This window comes from Choloepus didactylus, chromosome 1, assembly GCF_015220235.1.
Source record: "Choloepus didactylus isolate mChoDid1 chromosome 1, mChoDid1.pri, whole genome shotgun sequence".
NCBI classification, from domain to species: domain Eukaryota; kingdom Metazoa; phylum Chordata; class Mammalia; order Pilosa; family Megalonychidae; genus Choloepus; species Choloepus didactylus.
In genome coordinates, this window is record NC_051307.1 from 218,430,911 (window position 1) to 218,451,634 (window position 20,724).

Below are 20,724 nucleotides of genomic sequence, written 5' to 3' on the forward strand. Positions count from 1 at the left end.
CAAACTGGGTCTTACTGTTTAAAAAAAAAAAAAAAAGGTGATGTTCCTAGTCTGGTGATATAAATGGATGCAAGAGGCAGCAGCTGTAGAGACATTTACTAAGAACCCTTTTTGGCAACCTTGAACCCTGATGAACAACATAAACAAAGGTTCTCCAAGAGTGGTTTACAGAACATTATTCCCATAAGATATTTCCAACAACAAATCAAGTAGGTTTGCATAAATGCTTTATAGGGCATTGACATTCAGGACTTTCTCTAGGCACATTAGCATTTTAAAGGCACTTGGAGAAGTCTGTAGTTAAGAGACCTGCTTAAATTTGTTTAACCATGTAATTGCCAAATTTAGGGGATCTTTGCCAGGTTAAGGATAAGTGAAGGGGCTTGAAACATCCCTAGAAATAACTATACGAGAAGGAGAGCAGGATATACCATTGGAAGAAAACATCCGAAGAGGTTCTTGGTGCTTAAGGGGTAGGGGTGGGGGGTGGGAGACGGGCAAGGGTGCAGACAGATAACTGCGGAGTTAAATGAGCTGACTCGGGCATGCAAGCTGGGGCTTGGCTTGCTCCTTCAACCAAACACAATAACAACATCCTCCGTCATCCTAATACTGGCTAACATTTGTTGGGTGCTTATGTATGTGCCAAGCATGCTACTATGCACTTTAACTCAGGTTATAACTCACAGCACAGCCATATGGTAGCAACTATTATCTCCATTTTCACAAAAAGGAAACTGAGGGACACTTACAACTCCAGAAAATATGTAAAGCATATCTATTTAAAGTAACATCAAAAGATGAACATACCCTGGCCTGTATTTTACTAAGCCCCTGTTTATTTTTGCTATTAATATCCTGCAAAAGACTCTTCAGGAAATGTTGTCTTTGACTCATTCCATCTCTTAGCAGTAAGGGGAGCTGGCATTCCTGCCACACAGCACTTGTCTGCTGCATGCTTCCGATGGCCTCTTCTGAGGCCCCTTTGCTACATGGTCAGCACTCTCCAGTACAATTAAAATGAGAACTATGTGTGGGATTTTAAGAAAGGTATAAAGAAACAAGCGGAATTAATTTTGATAACATGTCTTATTTAATCCAATCTATCCAAAATATTATCAACATCTGGCACTAGCCACATTTCTAGGGCTCGGTAGCCACATGAGCCCATTAGCTACAGCATATGACTGTACATTCTAGGTATTAGGCATTTGATGAGTGAATTCAGAAAGTAGTGTGATGTGGTAGATAAGAACTTGGGCTCAGATGTCAGAGAAACTTGTGTTCAAATCCTAGCTTTCCCACATTCAAACTGTGTGCCCTTATGCAAGTTACTTAACCTCTCTGTGTCTCATTTTCCTCAATTGTGAAATAATAACAGTTCCTCCCTAATAAGGTAGATGGAAGGATTAGGTGACTTACTTAATATACATAAACGGCTGACACAGTACTTGTACACAGTAAGCACTCTAGAGATATTAGCTGTGGTGACTACTATTACTGAAGATGAGCACTGTTTTAAGGCTGCTGGAATGAGTGGCTCCTGGGCTTGCTGCTGGTGGCCTCGCCTGCTATCTGACGTTTCATTGCAGCTTGTGGGTGGCCCAGAAGCTGAACATGAAGCCTGTGATGGGTCTAGGTATCACTCCCATATCAGAGATGTAAGAGTAGTTGGGCTGGAGCCCTTGCAGATCTCCCACATTCCTCTGATAGAGGTTTCCCAGTTTACAGGCAGCGAAGGACTGGCTTATGCATCAGGGCCAGCAACAGAAACCCTTCTTCGTCCCCATGCCCATGTTCCAATGACCACCAAGTGAGTGGTCCAGGAGCATGCTATTCTCTGGTCACTGGTGGACTTCCCTGGGAACATTCCTCAGCCACAGGCCACCTACCTCCAGCACCGAGACCCAGCTATGAGGACCTCTTTTATTTATTTTTAACTCATATTTTGGTGCTGTATATTCCATTCTTGCTGTGACAACTTAGTCCCCTAAATGAATAAAAAACTTAGTATCTTTCTCTATAGCCTTGAGGCAACTTCCTGAACAATCACTAGTTTATCCTTAATTATTCTTACATCTAAAATAAATCCAATGGCACTCCCCAAACTGCACTGAGTCATGCGAATAATTATTAAAAAATGAAGTCCTGAAATTCAAAGGGGCAAAACACAGCAGAAAAATAAGCAAACAGCCCGCAGGTACTGGAGTGGGTAGGAGGAGAAGACAAAATAACACCAAAAGAGAGGCCAATAAAGAGAACTGATGTTGGCTGATGTTACATAATATTGAGACGATACAATGTACGCCTCTCCATTACACATTGGGTAGATTTTATTCTGAACCTGTTAGACAATATTTTCTAAGAACCACTTCTATTCTCTCTAATCTGATTTGTTATAATGGAACAGCATCAAATGTGACGATCAGAAAGTTGGCTTGACAGAAAAAAATCATGTATAATCAAAATTGCCTTTGGAAGACCTTAAATTGCCCCCAAAGCACCGAACGGGAGTTTTGGGAATAACAGGTCATGTCACCCACCCCATGTTCACCCCAGAGCATGTGCCCTGACAGGGCTGCACCTGGCATTACTAAATTCTTTTATTGTTGTCTTTGTTTCACTTTCCCTCTGGCCCTCCCCGTCTCTCTCCTGTGAACACGCATGCCCAAGACAACATAGCTGCATTTTCAGGTATGCAGGGGCGCCTTCGCAGCTGTTCACCCATCGGCCAGAACACATTTCCATTGTAAGGCACATTGGCTTGACTGTGAAAGTTGAGTTTCTGGATACCAATTAGAAAGAAAAACAACAACATGCCTTTTCTGTTGGCATAGGCAATGGCTTCAGACGAAAAGTCCTAAGTAAACTGTTCCCATTCCACCTCTCTGTGGCTTGGCCAAAAAACTCTACGCTGTACTCTCTACTATGCTTTCCTGCTGTATGGTCCCATGAAACCAATGTTGTGTGAAGTATTCACAATACAGTAAGAAAGCCATGTATGCAGCCAAGTGTATGCAAATTAAGAGAATAAAATACAAGCTACAGATTGGGAGAAAATATTTGCACATTATATATCTGACAAAGGTCTTCTCTTTAGAATATATTAAAGACTCTCAAATTCAAAAATAAGAAAACAAACATCACAATTTTTTAAATGGGCAAAATATCTGAAGAGGCACTCTACTAAAGAAGATGCATGGATGGCAAATAAGCACAAGAAAAAATGCTCAGTGTTATTAGTCATTAAGGAAATGCAAATTAAAACCACAATGAGATACTACTACATACCTACTAGAATGACTAAAATTAAAAACCAAAAGTCCCACAAAAAGCAAACTAACAAAACATAACACAACCAAGTGCTGATGAGGATACAGAGAAATAGGAACTTTCATATCCTCCTGGTGAGACTTTAAAATGGTACAGTCACTGTGAAAAATAGATTGATCGCTTCTTATAAATGTAAATATTCACTTACCATATAACTCAGTAACTCCATTCCTAGATATTTACCCAAGTAAAAACTAATGTTCACATACAAATCTGCATGCAAATATTTACAGTAGCTTTATTTGTGACTGTCCAAAACTGGAAACAATTCAAATGTCCCACAAACCAATTGTAGTATATTCGTTCAATGGAGTACTACTCAGTGATAAAATGGCAACAACACAGATGAATAGCTTAGTGTGAGATTTATATGAGATTCTGCAAAAGGCCAAACTATAGGTACAGAAAAAGAGATCAATTGTTACTAGATAGGGAGAGTGGAGAGAGGCTGGTTACAAAGGAGCACTGGAAATTGTTTTATATCTTAATTGTCATGATGGTGGCACGAATGTGTGCATTTGCCAAAACTTGTAGAATTGTACACTAAAAAGGATGAATATTAGTTTGTGTAAATTACACCCTAATAGAAACAATGGCAAGAAAACATTAAAAAATATTATTGGAAAAATCAAAAGATTTACAATAAAATAAAATCTTAGCAGAGAAATTCCAATCACAGCAACTTGAATTTTTTTCACACCCTGCAGGCCAACTATATTTTCAAAATCCCATTCTAATTCTAATTTTCATATGAAATAGGGATCAGTGAAAAAGGCAACGTTTTGCCAACATTTGCCCTTCATTTCATTTTGTTCCTTCTCAAATCCACATATTCACAAATCATAGTATCTTCCATTTATTCATGCTCCTTTTTAAAATATTCAAAATACTTTACATTTATTAACGGTTTTCATTCACACAGAATGTCCATGCAAAAGTCTGGGCCAGGTGTAAACAGACTTCAACCACCCATAAATGCCACAACAATGACTGTAATGATCTGATTACCACAGCAAACATTACTTTGTTGAATCGAGTTTGAAATTTTAAACCTCAGTTGCATGATAACAAAGCACTTTATATTAGAGTAGGCTTATTCTCTCAAAAAACCAGCCCGCTCAAGTGAAGGGTCTGATATGGCATCAGATGAAGCCCAAATACATTCTGCCTCTGTCAGTTTTAACATCTGACCCCGGCCCTCTCCCACTTCTTACCTCCTTTCTAAAGGGACATGCATTTTAACTGGTTTCAGGGGTTTACTGGAAAGATGAACAAATGAGCAATTAGTAGCATCACCCTCTTCCCTCAGCAGAGAGTGGGTTTCGGAAGCAAAGCAATATGAGCTTCTAAGTTTTGATGAGCAGCAGTGTAGGAAAGGTCCTGAGCTGAGGCTGAAGCCGTGAAGCAGTGGCACTTCCGGCTGTCTCTGCATCCAGAAGCTTATCAAGAGGTTAGAGGGAAGGGGCAGGAAAGTATTTTATACATAAACTAACTCTAATTTCGGGTCCAAGCCTAACTTGCCACTTTACATTCCCAACTGCAAACTGGCTCTTCTAGACTTCAAAACACTGATGAGTGAAAGCCTTGCAGGGTAGAAAAGGTAGTCCAAGTAAATACTATAAACTGAGGCCCTTTCCACTGGCAGGAAAAAAAAAAATGCCTGAGGGCTATCAAGGTACTTCAGATAAAGGGTCAAAAAATAACCTGACCACACTGCCTTTTGTGCTCAACTCAATCACCCTGAAAAGTGGTTCAATTTCTGGTTGCCTTTATTCTTGGTGCCCACTCTGGGTTTGGGGGCTGGCCCTGCTCTTTCAGAAGCTGGTTCAAATCATTGCAACTGCAGACTTACCTTATGATGAAAAGGATGAAGCAAAGAGTGAAGGAAGTGGAAAGGGAAAAAAAAGGGTCAAGTGGACCAAAACTAAAATTAGAACAAAAACAGCAATTTTAGCAATGTCAACAACAAAGTGAAATATTATTTAAGAGATATAACACCCAATTCCAAAGTGTGGCTCTTGTTTGGATCAGGATCTAAATAAACAGACAATAAAAAGGCATTTGGGAGACAATTAGGGAAACAAGGTAGGAACTTCTTAGGTGATACAGAGGAATTCTTGTTAATTTTGTTCACCATGATAAATGACATTACACTTATAAAAGACGTCCTTATCTTTCAGAGATGTGTAATTGAAGTATTTATAAATGAAATGTCAAGATTCCCTGGATTTGCTTTAAAACACTCTTGCAAAAAGAAAAATGAGAAGCAAATGGCCAAAAATTTTAGTAATTGTCAAATGATGATGTATTCTTGGAGGTTTGTTTTACTATTGCCTCTCCTTTTATGTATGTTTGAAGATGTTCACAATAAAAGCAAGATGAAAAGTAAAAACAAACAAAAACAACAGGGACTAAATTGCTGCTTATATCCACATTTGTTAAACATATAGTCATTGAAATTTTTAAAAAACATACAGTACACTTACTAGTACCATACAAGTACCAGAGATAAATAATTAAGGGCTGGTAAGAGTTTTGGGGTATTTTGGGTTATGAGAATTGTTTAAAATGGACAGTGATGATGATTGTACAACTAAGTGACTAATGTGAGACACTGATTGTCTGTCTTGGACAGAACACATGTTATGTGAAAGTAGGAACACCCCCTACTTAATAAGTCAAGTCCTCAATCTCGAGGCTTGCTCTTGTGAAACTTATGGCTGTAAAGGGGAGGCTAAGCCCACCTATAATTATGCCTAGGAGTCACCTCCAGAGACCTCTTTTGTTGCTCAGATGTGGCCTTTCTCTCTCTAGGCCTAACTGAAAATAAATTTATCACCTCCCCCCGACATGGGACAGAACTCCCAGGTGAGTGAGTCTCCCTGGTGACATGGGACACAGATCCCAGGAATGAGCCTGACTCTGGCATTGAGGGATTGAGAATGCCTTTTTGACCAAAAGGGAGAAAACAAAGGTAACAAAATAAGGTTTCAGTGGCTGAGACATTTCAAATAGAGTTGAGAGGCTGTCCTGGAGGTTATGCCTATGCAAACTTCAGCTAGATATGCCAGATGGCCACAGTGTGACAAGCCCAAATCAAGAGCACTCCCAAAAACCTTAAAGAATACTCTGGTCTCTATCTGAGATTCTATAAAAGTTTCACTCAATAAGTTTATTTTTCAGAAACTTAAATCCTCCAGAGTTTTCCCATGCCAGATAAGTCCCCAAACCCCAGAGGCAATAGCCTCTTCAAGAATATCAACCAGATGTGTCCCCCTCTCCCATTATGTCGACATCCCTTTCAACATGAACAAATTAGGGTGGTCACTGCCTAGACATCCCTGAAGATCAGGAAAGTGATTAAACCAGAGGAAAGGGTAGCAACAGGAAAGCAGAATTTAACAAAAGATTATGAATACTGAATCTTTACCTAATTTTTTTCCAGGTATAAGAATAGCTAGAAGGTAAGAACTGAAATGGTAGAAATGTAACCTATGACATTCTTTGAAATTTGCTCTATAGCAACTTGTTAAATTGTACTTTGAAAGTTAGCACCCTTCTGGATATATGTTATATTTCACGATAAGGAAATAACTGAAACTATGGAACTGTAACCCATAACATTCTTTGAAATTTCCTGTATAACTATATGTTAAATCATACCGTGAAAGTTATCACCTTTCTGCAAATACGTCATATTTCACAATAAGGAAATAACTGAAATTGTAGAACTGTAACCCATAATATCCTTTGAAATTTGCTCTATAGCTATTCATTAAATTGTATGTTGAAAGTTATCACCTTTCTGTATACATGTTATATTACACAATAAGGAAATAAGTAAAACTGTGGAACTGTAACCCATAACATCCTTTAAAATTTGCTTTCTAACTACTTATTAAATCGCACTTTGAAAATTATCACTTTTATGTATATGTTATATTCCACAAAAAAAAAAATTAAAAAAAAATATGGTATAAAGCCTGATCAAGATGATTAAGATGAGAAACTAAAAGGGGGAAATGAAAGAAAATTAACTCAAAAGATAAACCCCCAAATGCGGGAAACCATATCTTCAAAAATTCAGAATAAGTTCTAGTTTGGAATGCCAGCCATCTCCCCAACATGCTGTGGACAGGTTCATTTATGTCTCTAAGATCAGTTTTCTCATTTGTAAAATGGGAGTAATAAGTTTTTTCCCAGGGAGCTGTTGAGGAGAAATGAAATAATCCATAGAAAGTGCTTACACATGGACAGCATGTGGTAAGGACTTCTTAAATGTTGCTTTTTCTTTTCTTCACAAGGCTGAAAGGCTGATGGGAAGAGGCCAGGGCAGCTCCTCCCGTCAGTCAGTCAACAACCACTGACCTGCTCGGGGCTCAGGCTTGACTGTGAAGTCAGTGAAGCGTCTGTCCCTGCCTGGAATCCTCAAGCTGTCCCAGGCTTGTTTCCTTAAAGTCCTCAGAGCTAGGCTCCGCAGTGCTGTCTCTCACTCCATTTGGGTCCAACTCTCAGGGCAGCTAATCTAATTAGCTAATCTATGCTAAATTATTAATGGGATCTGGGAGGTTAATGTATAACAGCTTAACTCACTAAGGGAAAACCGAGATCTGCTGGAGATACAAAGCTTTCGTTTAAAAAGAAAGCATCATGGTGGGAATTTGGGGCACCAGGATGCTCTCCTAAAATCAAATCAAATTCCAGGCAGGCATTATTAAAATCAAGAAAGGGATAGACCAAGAAATCCTCTAGCTAGATGAAAGCAAAGGGATTGTGACAAAAAGTAAGTGTAAGAACTTTGCGACCTTGGGCAAGTCAACTTTATGGATGTATCTGTGCCTTAGTCTTCCCCTGTGCAAAAGGGAGGCTAAGGAAAGGAATAAAATAGAACAACCTATGTATTACTCTTGGAACAGTGTCTGCCACAAGATACGTGCTCAACAAATGTCAGCCATTATTAGTCTCATTTAAGGATACAAAATTAGATGGGAATCAAAGTGGATGCTCTGAAAACTTAAGTAAAAAGAGTTCTTTGGAAGGCAGCTTTCATTTGTATTTTCAATGCAGTTTAGCCCACAGTGTAGCACACTGGAGTCAGATATGGTTCAAGTCTCAGGCATCTCTACTAGATGTGTGGCTTTGGACAAGCTGCTCAGCCTCTCTGAGCTATAATTTTCTCAACTGTAAAACAGGGATAATAATACTTAACCCCATTGTGTTGGTGAATGGATTACATGTGACAATGTATGTAATGTGCTCAGCACAGTGATCCATGTACATAACAAGAAACAAACAAATGATAGCTGTAGTTACCATCTTGGATTTTGCAGCCATTATGATCACAGCCTTGAGAGACCAACTAGGAAGCAGCCCTACATCCTAATGGGCATGATGGATAGAGTCCCCAGTGCCTAATGGAGAATAAACTGTAGTAATCCCAGGGTCACTCCAACAACAGGCTTCAGGCATGAGGCAATTCATCTGGGTTGAGAGGAAGTCTCAGCTTTGATCACCCACAGGTTCCCCGAAGAAACAGCTAGAAAGCAAGATTTTTATCTATCTGTATATTGAGGCTGACTCATTAAAAAGAAAAAAAAAAATGGATTGGGTGGCCAAAAAAGGCCTGTCAATCTCCAGTCCTAAAGGGACTAGATCCAGTGAGCATTTGGCTGTTAGTTGCCTGTGACAAGTGCAAGGGGCTACAAAATAAGTATATGCCACTACCCTCATTTCCTCTTTAACTGCATTTTCTGATTATGAAGCTCTTACACAATCATGGCAAAAAATTTAAAAAAATACAAGCATATCAAATAAAAATGTAATGGCTGGCTAGGTTCCTATCAACCAGAAATCTTGGCTAATATTTCCATGCATATTGCTTTAGATTTTTCTTTACCCACACATGCACACTCACACACATTTCATCATCTTAAAAAAATGAGATCATATTATACATAATAGCTCATCACCTGCTTGTTCACTTAATACATATTTCCATTATTTTGTTAACAAAAATTGATATCATTCTTTATAATGGCTCCATAGGTATCCAATGTATACATGCCTCATAATTTGCTTATCTAGCCGCCTACTGGTGGGCACCTAGATTGTTTCAGTCTTTTGCTATAAGTAATACTCCACTGAGTTTTCCTACATAAACACCTTTGCATAATTGATCAATTATTTCCTTAGAAGTGGCACTGATAGGTCAACAAGTTTACAATTCTCAAACTAAAGAAACAAATAAAAATCGCTAGCCTCACTGAGATGGGAGGATGAGGGAGGAATTTTAGTTAACAGGAAAAACACTGTCTTCTAGGACCAAACAAACAAAGCAGCCCTCTGTTGGCCTTCTCCCCTGCGTTTCTCTCCCTCACCTAGCAGGAAGCATGTCTATCTCACTGAAAGAACAGCTTAATGCTCTTCTCGTACAAAATTCAGGGTCAAATAGAAAGTGTCTGTGAGAAGAATTTGGGTTTCATCTGGAAATGCAATATGACGGATCCGCAGGAAGTGGCTTACAAAAGCAACAAACTCTACCGAATGGCTCCCGTAGCCCACCATTCGGCCCCCTAGTGAGTGGGGTAGTCAATCAGGCAGTCAGCTAAATGAGCTTCACTGAGGACCCACTGTGCAAAGGGCACTGCAGTCCCTAGGCCTTGCCATGGGAGAAGATGCCTCCCACCCCACCAAAACCCTGAGAAACTTACAGATGGGACGAAAACACAAATAAATTCACATACACTAAAGTGGCCAAAATGTATATGCAGAGACATAGCCAAGGATAGTGGCAGAGAGACGATGCAGGCAGGGTAGCCATGAGGCCAAGAGAAACATGTGAGAAATAAAATTTTAAAATGCTACAGTAGGTACAGAGAAAAGCTAAGGGGACAGAAAGGACTCCCAGCCCAGCTACTTACTAGCTGGCAGTGACCTTCTTTTATGACCTAGCTACCAAGAAACTCTAAGCTTAATTCCAGGAACCCTATTAGCTTGGGGTTTTGGCATTTTGAGTTTCCCTTCCCTCACTGCAGTGTTTCATTTTCTAAATTAATGATCTCAATTGTTTTGTTTTTCCTTTTAATCTACCTTTCAATGATTGTCTACCATCTGCTAAACACTGTCATGGGAGTTTTCATAATTTCATGCTCATTTTGTCTTGACAACAACCTTGGAAGGTACACGCTATTCTTACTTTATGCTCTAAAATGTGCTTGAGGTCACACCAGTAACTAGAACAAGGATGGTTCCTGATTTTATTCTCAGAGCAAAGAGGATTTGCTCAATAAATACTTGATGGTTGAATGAATAAATGCATGCATGAATGAATAAATGAAGTCACAGTCTCTTTCCTACATATGACTTTTTAATATGTTATCTCAGAATCTTTCTCTGGACATTAGTCAGACATACATCAAGAATCAGAAATAAGCAAGACATATTCCATCTGTATGAGGCAGAGTAACAGCCATTGAGCCCTGCTCTGTACAGCCTCCCATAATCGAGCAACTAGAAGATTACACTGGAGGGCCCCCAGGGGCCTTCTCCAATGCTTTGGCCAGCATAAATTCTGATGAGGTGGTGTTGAATAGATAGGATGTTACTCCTGGCATAAGTAATAACATCCCATGATTTCAGTTTTTCATCTGTACAGAATTAGAGTGAGGATGAGAGGGGACCACTAAGGTTTCCTCCAGTTCAAATATTCTATCATACTATGAAAAGAGGAGACATAAAAAACATTGCCATAGAAAGCCAACTCCAGGACAATGCAAACAGCAAGTGACAAATAGTGACTGTTGCCTTAAATCCAATTACAGCAGAGACTCCCAAATTTAGCCGAAAATATGTATCACTTGGAGCACTTGATAAAACCACAGATTCTAGCTCTCTTCTATTTGCCTGGGAGTGTTTTAGTTGTTGTTTTTTTTTTTCTTTTTTCTTTTTCTTTTTCCAAGGATCTGCATTTGTATAAGACTCCTAGAGTACTTTCAAAATTCATTCTTGGTTACTAACCACTGCTCTGGGGATAGAAATCACTGAAGCTGGATGAATTGGCATTCACAGGCAGCCCTATTCATCTCTAGAAAGAGGGACTATCCCACTCCCCATCTACTTTCATTCCCTTGCACAGGCTACCTGGTTGCAGAGGTTTCCATGACCTGCTGGTCCATCCCTCTAATGGCTGCTGGCGAATTGTGCCATATTCCAAAGTTCTTTCCAACTGTTCTGAGCCTCCTGCATCTGAATTCAAAGAAGGGGTGCAGAAGCAGCTGGAAGAGAGAAACCAGAGTGGCATAGTCCAGCAGCAACCTTTAGATGAGCCAATCAAAACTGCTGGGCTCCTGATTCATCACATGGGGTGAAGGAAGGGCAAGCCATATTGGTAAATGGCAAGCAAAAAGCAGAAAGAAAACTAACAACAACAACAACAAAAAGGCATTGGAGACTTGGACGGTGGTACTTAAAGTCCCTGATATCAATAATGACTAGAACCCAAATAAACTTTTCCAAAAAAGTAAGGCATTTTACACTGACCTCAATCCTCACCTTTTTAAAGATCCCCTCTTCCTTGTGTTTTAACAAGACTTGACCATGACTTGTCCCCCAGCCCAGAAAGTCATATGCCCAATGACTTGGGTACTTATTTTTAAAAATGAGCCTTGAGAATTTTTTGAATGACAATATTAAGACCCTCCCTTCCCCTCTCCCTTTCCCTCTCTCTCTCATGTGCGCGGACGCACGCACACACACATACACACACATCACACCTATACAGAGAAAATAAGTCATGGAATAAGAAAGACAAACATGGGTTGGAAGTGTGGACTAGCTGTGAAATCATGGGCAAGTTACTTCACCCCTGTAAGCCTCAGTTTCTTTATCATGAGCAATTGAAATAAGAATGGTACCCACCTCACAGATTTGCAGTAATGATTAAATGAAGCAGTACTGGTAAAGTGCTTTACACAATGCCAGTAGAAAATAAGACTATAAGAAACATTAGTTTTTTAAAATGTTGGTTTAGAGTTATTTCAGGACAGAAGAATGTCACAAAGTGCCACTGTTCAATTAATTCATCAGTGAAAATATTACCTGAATATCTTTTGAAGACATATTTATAAAATGGAGGAAGCTAGAATCACACATGCTATATATATACGTTATAAACGTGTAAAATTGTACTTGCTAATACAGATTTGGGAAGTCAAGAAGTAAAGGTTGACAGTCTTACAAGCATGGTCAAAAGTAGCATGATAAAATGTCTTGCCCATTAAAACTTGCTGGTGGCTAGCAGTCTTTACATCATGTGAGCTGCTAGGACTTTTATTTCTGAGTATGCCACCATCTCAAACTGACTCCCTCACCTTCCCCCTGACCCTTTATAAAGTCTAATCAACAGAATACTTCCATCTAGCCCTGGGGGTAAGAACAAAAAAACCAGAGGGGATAAAGCCAAAAGATGGAAGATGCTACACTCTGAGACAGCTATTTCCAGGTTATAAGCAGTTGATGTTATGTATTATTAAAGAAAAGTAATTCTAGGAGGGAATAGGACACTGTACTCTGTCACAGAGAATAATCTGATACAGATGTAAGATGATAGAAATGATCCTTTGGGTAGCACTTTAGGAAATCTCCTGTTGGTCTTCAAATGTAGTCTTATTTAGAGATGTCAGAAAGACCCCGAGAAGCTATTTAACTTTTAATTTTTGGAGGCAATTTTCAAAATTAAGAACAGGAAATAACGTTTTACAAACAGGAAGTCCAAAATAAATTTTTTAAAGGAGCTGTTTAGCAAACACCCTAAAAGATAGGACTAAATTGAATGACGATTTCTAATAAGCTTTCACCAAGTGGAAAACAATGAAGCTTCAAGACATGAAGCATTGCTGCAAGACTGCAGACTGAGAAACACAGACAGATATAAGCTTTCTAAGGTGCCCAGAATGACATTTCCTGGACAATGGCCAGACATGTCAGCATAAAGCCTCAAACATCGGGCCAGACGGAAGGAAATTTAGTGGTGGACATACAAGGATTTGACTGAAAACTGAATGCAATGCAACGGTCCATTCCTACATTTCCTGACGCCATAGACCATTAGCTAAACCAATACCTGCTAACAAATTCCAATAAACGCTTAGAACTTTCTGTGAGTTCCATTTGTAAGACTTTTTCAAAAGCTTACACGGTTAAAAGAAAAAAAACAACACATCCATAATGAAGAGAAAACACCAACAGAAAACAAGGAATTGTTGATTGAAGATACCTCTATACCAACCCCAAGAGATTACACAAGTTTAATCCTAAAAATTAGCATCTTCAACAAAAGAAGCAGCTCTGCCCATGGTGGGCTTGGCACCACTGCTTTTTGAGCTCAAATCCTATCTTTGTCATTTTTTAGCTATATAACCCTGGACAAGTCACAGCCTCTGTACAGTGAGTGTCAACCTACCTCACATGAAGATTAAATGAATACGGTAACACTTTGTAGAAGATGAAAAGGCTACATCTTTGTAGCATGACAATTAACCCATCTCACAGAGCTGGGATCTCTGCTTAGGCAAGAAGCAAATACCTGAGGTGTCACATGCATGCTTTCCTGTTGAGGGCTCTCTCTGGGGGGTGCTGTGCCTATAAATAATGTGGAGTTTCTTCTGTTCTTCTTCATCCTCTTCTTCATCAATGGACAGAAGTGGTTCAATAAAATAATCCCCATCATGGGAACGGAATGTGCCCAGCTGCAAGTAAAGAGAGATAAGAGGTTGATTTAATATAACTTGGAGGGAAAAAACTGTGGAACACTGCCAAGCAGAGAGGGTACCACTTAACCCAAACCCTTTCCCACGAGGGCTGCTTAGACTGAAAATGCTGCTTGCCTAAGTGGAAAAGTGGTTTATTTTCACTTCCTGTCATAGCAGTACCTTACACTTGATTTGACTCTAGTTGATTGCACCTGCTATCCAAATCCAACGCTAAGAAATACTTCCTTGGCATTCAAGTTCTAATCATGTTAACTCCTACAGGCTGTTGAAAAAAGAGTATTTCTATGTGTTAAGACAGCCAAGACTTAGGGACAGTGTGAGCTCCAGAGGGAAAGCTGGTCCACTGATGCCTTCTCATTGATTCCAATTCAGGGAGCAAATGTTGACCACAAAGAACTCGAGATGGTGCCACCTGCAACGTGGGCACATGATTGGCTCTCCACCTTGGGCAAGTTCCTTAACTTCCCTGAGCCTCAGCTTCCTCATTTTCAACTGGTGATAAAAATACTTACTGTTAAAGGGTATTGTGCAGATTAAATATAAAGTCATGCCAAGTGCCTGGCACCTAGTAAGAGCCTTGCACACATTAGTGGACTTTAGTGTTGCTTGTCTCACTGTGGGGAAAGTGGCTGGGTCTAGCTGACAAAAAGCGTGTGAGGAGAGCATGGTGTGCAGGCATCCTAGAGCCTGCTCCTACCCCTGCCTATAACCACAAGTATATAATTGGCTTTTACAATCATTCTAAGCACTTTGACTGCAGTAACTTTTTCTCCTCCCCTCCCCACGACCATATAAGTTTTTTTGTTTGTTTTACGTTTTTTCATTCTTTAATTTTGTGGGTTTTCAGAACAATTTTGCATAAAGTTCAGGATTCCCATATCCCACCCTATTATTAACACCTTGCATTGGTGTGGAACATGTTATAATCAATGAAAGCACACTTTTATAATTGTACTATTAATTTTATAATTGTACTATTTTAGTCCATGGTTCAACTTAGGGTTCACTATGTAGTGCAGTTTCATGGATTTTTTAAAAAAATTTTATTCTGTTACCAAATATACAACCTAACATTTCCCCTTTTAACTATTCAGATATACATCTCAGTGCTATTAATTACATTCACATCTCAATGCTATTAATTACATCACCACCATCCATTACCAACCCCAAATCAAACATTACAAAAACACTGAAGAGTTCCCCATTCCTTGCCAGTGGGACAGTGTTTAAGGGGACAAATCAAGCTCTTCTCTTGTTCTCTACTATCCCTTTCCCCACATGGGAAAAGAAACCAGAGACCTTCTTCCCTCCATTGGTTACAACGGAAATGACTGTCCTTGGAATTCAGGGGCAGCATCGTTTTGCTAGAAATCCAAATAATTGAGCTCTATTCCACATCTGTTCTATTTACTGCATCAAAATCTCCCAGGGGTAAGGCCCAGGAATAGTAATTTTAATGAATTCCCCAGGGTATTCTTATGCACAATAAAGTTTGAGATGCACTAAGCTAAGGCACAGGTTCCCAAACCCAGAGAGCCAGAAATGCCTGGGAAAATTGTTCTGTTTGGTTTCAATCAGATTTGAGGGGACCACTCTATGCTCTCATATTTAGTTTTTCCAAGGGGGGAGGGTCTGGAATCTATACTTTAAAAAAACTCCTCCTTCCATGATTCATGAGCCACTGGCTTAAGGAGATACCAGCTCTGAAGTGGTCAGACCTAAGAGGCAATACTTAGTCACCAGAGGAAGCTATTTAGAAAACTTATTTTCACCCAGGCACCTCTGCCTGTTTTCAATACCGAAATCTGATTTTCTGTTAGCATGGTGCAGAGAACACACTGCAACATATGAAACCTATTAGAGACAGGCCATAAATACTGGAAAGGGCCTCATCTGGTGAAGATCTAGGACTTTTGGGTGACCTGTCCAAAATTCCCCTTCAATGGCACAGAAGCACCTTGATACTGCCAGTGCTGACTCCAGAACACAGGTATCCTGTCTTTTAGCTCAGTGGCTTTTTAAAAAAGAGCTGAGAAGTTCTTGGATGGGCACTGACTCAGCCTCTGGCCTTTGGATCACAGAGACTGGATTCCAATCCCAACTGTGCCACTTATTAGCTGTGAGAAATCAGGCAAGTCTCAAATTCTCAAAGCCTCAGTGGCCTCTTCCGTAAAATGGGGACCACAAAATACTCACGTCACTAGGTTGTTATGAGGGTTTGAATGAGATAATGCATATATAAAGTACATATTACAGTGTCAGGCACATAAGAACTCCATAAATGGTATCAACATAATGCAAAACTTAATTTTGATTTTGCTTCATAAAATAGCTGCTGTGTCCAAGAATTAGTCTAAGAGTTGGTTAAGGTGATCATTTGTCCAAACATATGTACCTACAATATACAAGGCTCCAGTATGGGAGAGAAATGAATTGATGTTGACCCTGCCTGCCAAGAAGAAAGGGATACAACATGTAAAACAAGAACAAGTATACAAAGGAAAACATACTATGCCTCACAACAGAGATACAGACAAGTGTCAGTGAAGGTGGGGATAGAAGGGATTTCATCAGCCTGAAGGACTAGGGCAAGATCTCCTAAGGAAGAAATGCCAAGTTACAATTCAAAAAAGAAAGGTAAGAATCAAAGAGTGTGAGGAATAATATGGTGCCAGAGACAAATCATCCATTCATTCTTTCCTTGTTTCTTCAACAGTTATTGAAACTGTGCTAAGTGACAGACATTTTCCTAAGCAGAGAACCAAATAAAGTAACTGCCCTTGTGGGATGTGCATTTAAAAAAAAAAAAAAAGGTATGGCTTGAACATTTGAAGCTGGGTGTGAAGACTGAGTAAATCCAAAGGTGCAAGGTCAATGTGTAGACTAGGAAGGGAGGGAAATTCAGGGAAAGGCTGTAGTGGTTTGGGGCTAGGTACCACTGAAAAACATGGCCTGAAACCTAATCCATTTATGGAGGTATGAACCCATTGTAAGCAGGATCTTTGATGAGGCTCCTTCAGTTAAGGTGTGGTGCAACTCAATCGGGATGGGTCTTCATCCTATTAATGGAGTCCTTTATAAGCCGAATGAAATTCAGACACACAGAAAGAAAGCCAGAGAGGGAGTACCAGAACCTGAAAGTCAAGGAACCTAGAGAGAAAGCAGAGGCCGGGAGAGGCTGCCATGTGCATTGTCACATGACAGAGGAGCCCAGAAGGATCGCTGGCAGCCAGACACAGAATGCCAGTCTTCGGGAAGAAAGCATTGCCTTGATGAGGCCTTGATTTGGACATCTCCTAGCCTTAAAATCCTGAGCCAATAAAGTCCCATTATTTAAGCCTACTCATTGCATGGTATTTACTTTAGCAAGGAGGAAAACTAAAACATGGGTATAAAGCAGATTACCTGAAATACAGGATTTGTGGAGGAAAGATGGGAGTGGCCTGAGGGGATATGTTATAAATGGTCTTAAGTGTCAGATGAAGGTGTCTGTATTTATTCACTAGGAAATGGGGAGCTATGTAAACAATGTGAACAAGGTAGTGATGTGATCTTGTTCGTCGTCATCATTAGTATGTCAGCAGTGTGTGGCATGGATTGAGGAGAAAAGATAAGTCAGGTGGATGTGCTGTTGAGAAATAAAGAGGTGAGTGACACATCTGAGATGGAATCCACAGAACCAAGATAACTGGTGGGGTGAGGGCCGGCATGGCACACTCCTAAAAGTGAAAGATTTCCTGTTAGAAATATTTCCTGGGTGGGGCACTAGGAAACTCGTGATGCTGCTGTTATGGAAATGGTCAGGGATTGTTTGGGGAGGAAAGATATATTCCAGCAGGAAGACAAGGAAGCGTGAGTTTGGGTGCTACATTCATGGATGAGAAAACAAACAGCCAGCAATCATAACTTTAAGATGTATGCCGGACCTTTATCCCAAAAGAAGCAGATTGCAAATTAAACGCAATATAAATAGGGCTATGACGGCCTAGGCAGTTGTTTCTGAAGCCTCAGCCCTCAGTTGCCAACTAGACCACGTGCACGTTACCACCTAAAACTCGCCAATAGAAATTAAGGTCCTACGCAGCAAAATATTTATACAACTGCTGGGGCCACTCAGATTCAGCGGGATGTGGAGGCGGAGAAGGAGGAGGAGTAAAGACTGTTTACAAACTTGACGTACACACGTAGCCCTACCCGTACGGTCCTGGAATTGGGGGTCACTGTCTTGGGGGCTCTCTGGTGGACCAGATTCAGTCTCCAAGTTACTGCGGGAGTAGCAGTCCAAAGAACAGAAGAAATTTCTGCGCTCTAACCCTGTCTTGGGGCAGCGATGACTCAACGCAGCATCCCTTCCGCCTTTGCCAAACTGCCGCCCACCCTAAACAATTTCAACAACGCACTCTGGGCGCCACCACACCGAGGGCTTTGCTGGGGGGTAATGGGGTTTACCCCCTTCCACGTATCCCAGCAGGCTAGACACCCCTCTCTCCCGCGGCCATGAGGCTTGCTTCGCCCCATCCCCCCGACCTCTCTGTTGCGGAGACAGATACAGCATCCAAGCGAGGAACTCGGAAGACCCACGAATTGCTACGCGCCGGGTAAGCATCCAAGCCCCCACTTGGAAAAAATGTCGGGAGGAGTATGGGTGCTTAGGGGAGGGTAAACTCATCACCGGGGCGCAGAGTCCGGGACCCCACTGCGGGTAAGCGCCGTGCGCTGGGAGAGCCTGCCCCTGTAAAGTTTCTGCGCCATACGTGCGTTGCAGAAACGCATGTCACTTAGGAAAGTCAAGGACCACCCTCACTCAGGCCAGAACCTTACAGCGGGTCTTCCAACGTATTGGAGGGTAAGTGGGGGGAAACCTGGGCAAGCAGGGGGTCAGAGTACCAGCTTAGAACCCTTGCCAAGTGCCTACATAGCAGAGCCGGGAGGTAGCCGCCCTGCCCTTTTGCCCTCCTTCACCAGGGAAAGGTGCGCCGTAGAGTCACCCTGCAGGTTCTCCGGAATTCCCATGGGTGGTAGGAAACCCCACGAGAATCTAAATCGAGTCTAGGCAGCCTCTTCAGTCTCCCTCCGTCTATTTTTGCTTCTGGAGGTCACCCTGCCAGCAGGGTGCAGAGTCGAACTGCGCCGCACCCCCACACGGATTCCACCTTTATTCAATACGCCCGGGACAGGCCCCGCCCTTCCCCCCGCCCGTAAGAGCCCTCAGCCCGCCCTCGCGTTCGCTAGACGGGACTAGCTCTGTCAATCCTGTTAAGCCTCAGGGTTTCTGGCGCTTGAAGAAAAGCCCCCAGAGCACGCGGGGACTCTAGCCTTACGCACCGCCGCCAACACCACACACTGAAAGGACTCTCCGTACCCGGGGACTGGGAATCTCAATCCACACCCCCAACTCCAGACGCGCCAATGAGGAGCCGGGTGCTCCCAGCTCACCCGCTCCGCTCCTCGGCGGCCAAGTTTGCTGTAAGGCACGGCAACTCCAACAACTTTCTCAGAATGTGGAAGCCGAGTTCCAGGCTGCCCCGCAGCGTTGAGCAATGCGCAGCTGAGCCGATTGGGAACTCTGGAGAACCTGAAACATCCAGAACCCCTTGAGGGCGGACATGTGCGCTCCTCGCCGAGTGTGAACGCTCGCACAGGGCTAGCCACCCAAGCCAAGAAACGCAAACGAGCTTCACGCTGATATTTAATGTCCAAACGGAGAGGGTCTCCAGAGTAGAGAGCAATTAAGTCTTCAAGAAGGGGATGCATCTGAAGGGCGAAGAGGGAGGGGAGGGGCCGGAGAGGAGGCGCGCGCCCACTTACCATTCCCGAGCAGAGGCTGATGACCGCCGTGTGCTCGGACTTGGTATTGACATGGCCTTTGTAGAAACAGTGCTTGAGTTCCGCTTCCTCCTCGGAATAAAACTTGGTCTGGTTCACCCCGGGCGCCCCGAGGAGGGTGACAGTGAACAGTGGAGCGATAAATCCGGCATGGGCGGTGAGATTAAATAGAAACTGCTGGCCGAAGGCGGAGAGGCGGTAATGCGCCTGGGAGGAGGTAGAGGAGGAAGAGCTGGAGGCGAAGGCAGGCCAGGGGTCAGAGGCAGAGTTAATGCTCCGTCGCCTTCTTTTGAAGTGCACGTTCGTGGGAAAGGGTTCGCCGAGAGCGTTCACTCGGATGGGAGATGCGATTTCGTATTCGCTCAGGGTGTCTAATAATTTCACTGCAGAGAGAAGCATAGGCACATGAAACAATAATTCCGTTTTCCACAAGTTTTAATTTAAAACGAAGGGGGGTAAGGTGCCCTGACTTATTTTCCAGCGTTTTCTGCCTATTCAAATCAATCGCTTCGCCTCTAATCAGTGGGCAGATATTTATTGAGCACCTACTATGTGCCAGAAACAGCCCGGAACTGTGCTAGGCGCTGAAGATATACCATTCGGAGGCAGACAATGAACAAGTCAAGATACATGAGGTAATTTCACATCCTGACACATATCCTGAATAAAATAAAACATGCCGCTGTCTGGTGCCTCCCAGTTACTACGTAATTCTGGTGTGGAGCGTGGGGGTGAGGAAGGGAAAAATTAGGTTAAAAGCAAGGGGTGTGTGTGTGTGTGACTAAGTTCGTTC

General features: G+C 41.8%; 1 protein-coding gene across 5 annotated transcripts in view; it reads right to left on the reverse strand.

Annotated features, from left to right (window-relative positions):
• ADAMTS9 (ADAM metallopeptidase with thrombospondin type 1 motif 9) overlaps positions 1-20,724 on the reverse strand; it is a 158,972-nt gene that overhangs the window by 137,964 nt on the left and 284 nt on the right. For all 5 annotated transcript variants that reach the window (XM_037799815.1, XM_037799806.1, XM_037799799.1 and 2 more), the window contains exons 2-3: positions 19,914-20,314; positions 13,916-14,078 (exon numbers count right to left, since the gene is read on the reverse strand). In XM_037799815.1, the coding sequence (XP_037655743.1) occupies positions 13,916-14,078; positions 19,914-20,314 (564 nt within the window). The remainder of the gene's footprint in view (positions 1-13,915; positions 14,079-19,913; positions 20,315-20,724) is intronic.